The 2,728-nt window shown below is 35.6% G+C and overlaps 1 protein-coding gene across 1 annotated transcript in view; it reads right to left on the bottom strand.

Moving 5' to 3' along the window:
• Window positions 1-2,349, bottom strand: part of IMPG1 (interphotoreceptor matrix proteoglycan 1) — a 42,233-nt gene extending 39,884 nt beyond the window's left edge. The window contains exon 1 of the mRNA XM_010085912.1: window positions 2,307-2,349. Within this exon, the coding sequence (XP_010084214.1) occupies window positions 2,307-2,349 (43 nt within the window). The remainder of the gene's footprint in view (window positions 1-2,306) is intronic.
• Window positions 2,350-2,728: the final 379 nt, after the last annotated feature.

Consider the following 2,728-nt stretch of genomic DNA (forward strand, 5'->3'; position numbering starts at 1 on the left):
GATCTGAAAGAGTCTGGAGCCTGGGGAAAGTGGAGAAGACCTGTGACAGCTTATAGGGTCAGTTATATATATATATATGTTATTATATTATAGCTTACAGTAAAATGTTGTCTATGCTAGCACACAGGTAACATGAGACATAGCTGTACCTTAAATCTGCACCCTTTTAAGACATTCTTGCACGCAGTATTCCATGACATAGCAATTACATTTCATGTAAAATGTTAATGATAAAAATAACATACAAGGTACATGTTTAAATAAGCTGAATCATAGCATTTTGCAGGACCTTGTGGCAAGAGCAGTTAGTATCTTTCAGACTATCTTCCCAAATTTTGCATACATACTGATAAAGGTGTTAAAGGTAATTTGGAAATACCATTTGGTACAGTCATTCGAGGTGAAAAATAAAGAAAAAGGTAAAAAGAATAAAAGATTATTTTGAAAGAACTGTTTTGAAAGAAAAGGGTAAAATTTGAAGGTAACTGGAAAACTTTAAGGGAGAAAATGGTAAGAAAGACATGGTATATGTCTGCCTGAATGCTGACAAATTGACTGAAAAAAATGTCTTGAAGAACAGTTCAAAAATTTGTAAAAGAAGAATAAGAGGAAATAATAGGGTTCAAAAGGAACAAGTTGAGTATTATCAGTTTACTGGAGAAGAAGAAATGTCATGTTGCATATAACAAACACTAATTATCATGTTCTTAGGCAAATCAAGAGAAAATAAGGAAGGTAAAAACACATTATCTTGACCATTTGGAACTGTGTTAATTAGATATTTAAAGAAAAGGGAGCAGATAAATGATAAAAGAAAAATAATTGAAAAGCGTACTGTTACAGAAACAATAGTACATCCAATGCTTACTGTGTGGAAATCATAATAATGACATATATATTATGAGGTAGGTGGTACTCTGATTTGGAAAAAAATTGCCTGCTTGATTCTAATGAATATTACATAACTGTGTAATTGCTGCAAGGTAATTTAAAATGATGATGCAGTCATATAGTGTTTGTACTAAATGAAATGAAAGTAATTTTTCCACAGTAGTGTCAGATCATGAACCAGAAGCTGCATAAATGGAATTTCCCCTGTGAAAATACGGCTCTGGGTCCATCAGAAACCACAGGTGGCCAGACATGGGATTAGCTGAAACACTGAATTATTGGAATGATATATGGGAAGAGAGAGGAAGATCCAATGCCTTTGAAATCTCAAAGCAGACCTCTGAAATGCTCTGGAAGAAAATACCAAAAACGTACATACTTACTTCCTAATATTTACTGAATGTGAATGGAAGAAAACCTGTCTTCTGGAACAAACATTATTTGTTCATAATTCTTCAGATCTGTGCTTTCCTCTGTGTCTGTGGAAATTTTGAACTGAGAAATTTTAACCTAAGGTTCCCAGAGGGTTCAGCCATGTGCTTTACTATAATATTGCTCCATTTACATCTTTTAAGATGCTTGGCTTTCAGTTTCCTGAGTTGAAAAACAATCTAAAAATTCCATGCTATTATGAAATTGGACCTATATATATTAGCTGATCCCTTTTCACCATGCAACACAGTAATTGAGTAAATTGGAGTGGTGCAAATTTTACAGGGTATATTATTTGATCATGTAAAAAGTTCCAGTAATACTAGCTTGTTTTACTATTCTTAAAATAAGTATTTTTAATTTTTTTTTGTTCTCATTCTCTTTTCTTAAACAAACATATGCAGTTCATATATTTAGTGTTTACCATGCCCAGTTTGGCTTTTTTTTTTTTTTAATTGAGCTTTGTTGCTTCACAAAGGTGATTGTCTCAGTTTTACCTTTTAAATGTATCTCTAAGATTTTAAGTTTTCTTTCATGGTTCTAGGGCAGAAGGGCAGAAACTGTCAAAGTCTGGTAACCTTTTATGGTGCTTTAGCTTAATCTCCAGGGTACCTTGAGCAAAGCTGTGCTCTCCTTCCTTATTTTCACATTAAAGAATCTGCATCATTGTCTCCATTTTCCAGACAGCATATTTGAAGAAAAAAGTTGAGGTAGTTTTACCATCATAGAATCAACAAGGTTGGAAAAAGACCTCAAGGATCATCAAGTCCAACTGTCAACCCCACCCCACCCAACCCACTAACCCATGTCCCCAAGCACCACATCGACACGTTTCCTGACCCCCTCCAGGGATGGTGACTCCACCATGTCCCTGGGCAGCCTGTTCCAATGCCTGAGCATTCTTCCCGTGAAGAAATTTTTTCTAATATCCAGCCTAAACCTCCCCTGGCGCAACTTGAGGCCGTTTCCTCTTGTCCTATCACCTGTTACTTTAGGTTGGTGATCTACAAAGTCACTGTCAGCCATCACTACGATTTGGAGTTCCTGACTGCTTGTCCTGACCTTAGACAAATTTAACAAAAGATTTCCAAAAGATGACAAAGCCATTTTCAAAGCATGATATTGCAATCTTATTTGTACGGGACCTAACCGAAAGTGCTTTGATGTCCATACAGGTCTCTCAAGCGCGTTGTACTGTTCTTCAGGTTTTGTTTTCAGACAAATAAGCAGTATTCATTTCTCAAATTTAAAAGCTGAAATTGTCCACATAAGACCAGGCCTCTCCCCTGTGTCTCTTAAGACCTACATTATCAAATTTATAGCCTCACTAAAAGAAACAGGGGAGGAGAAATAAATTTCAAGGGTGAGACTTCCTATGTGTTTTTAATAATCTGCATGATGAAAA

The sequence above is a fragment of the Pterocles gutturalis genome, unplaced genomic scaffold (assembly GCF_000699245.1).
Source record: "Pterocles gutturalis isolate BGI_N339 unplaced genomic scaffold, ASM69924v1 scaffold29370, whole genome shotgun sequence".
NCBI classification, from domain to species: Eukaryota; Metazoa; Chordata; class Aves; order Pterocliformes; family Pteroclidae; genus Pterocles; species Pterocles gutturalis.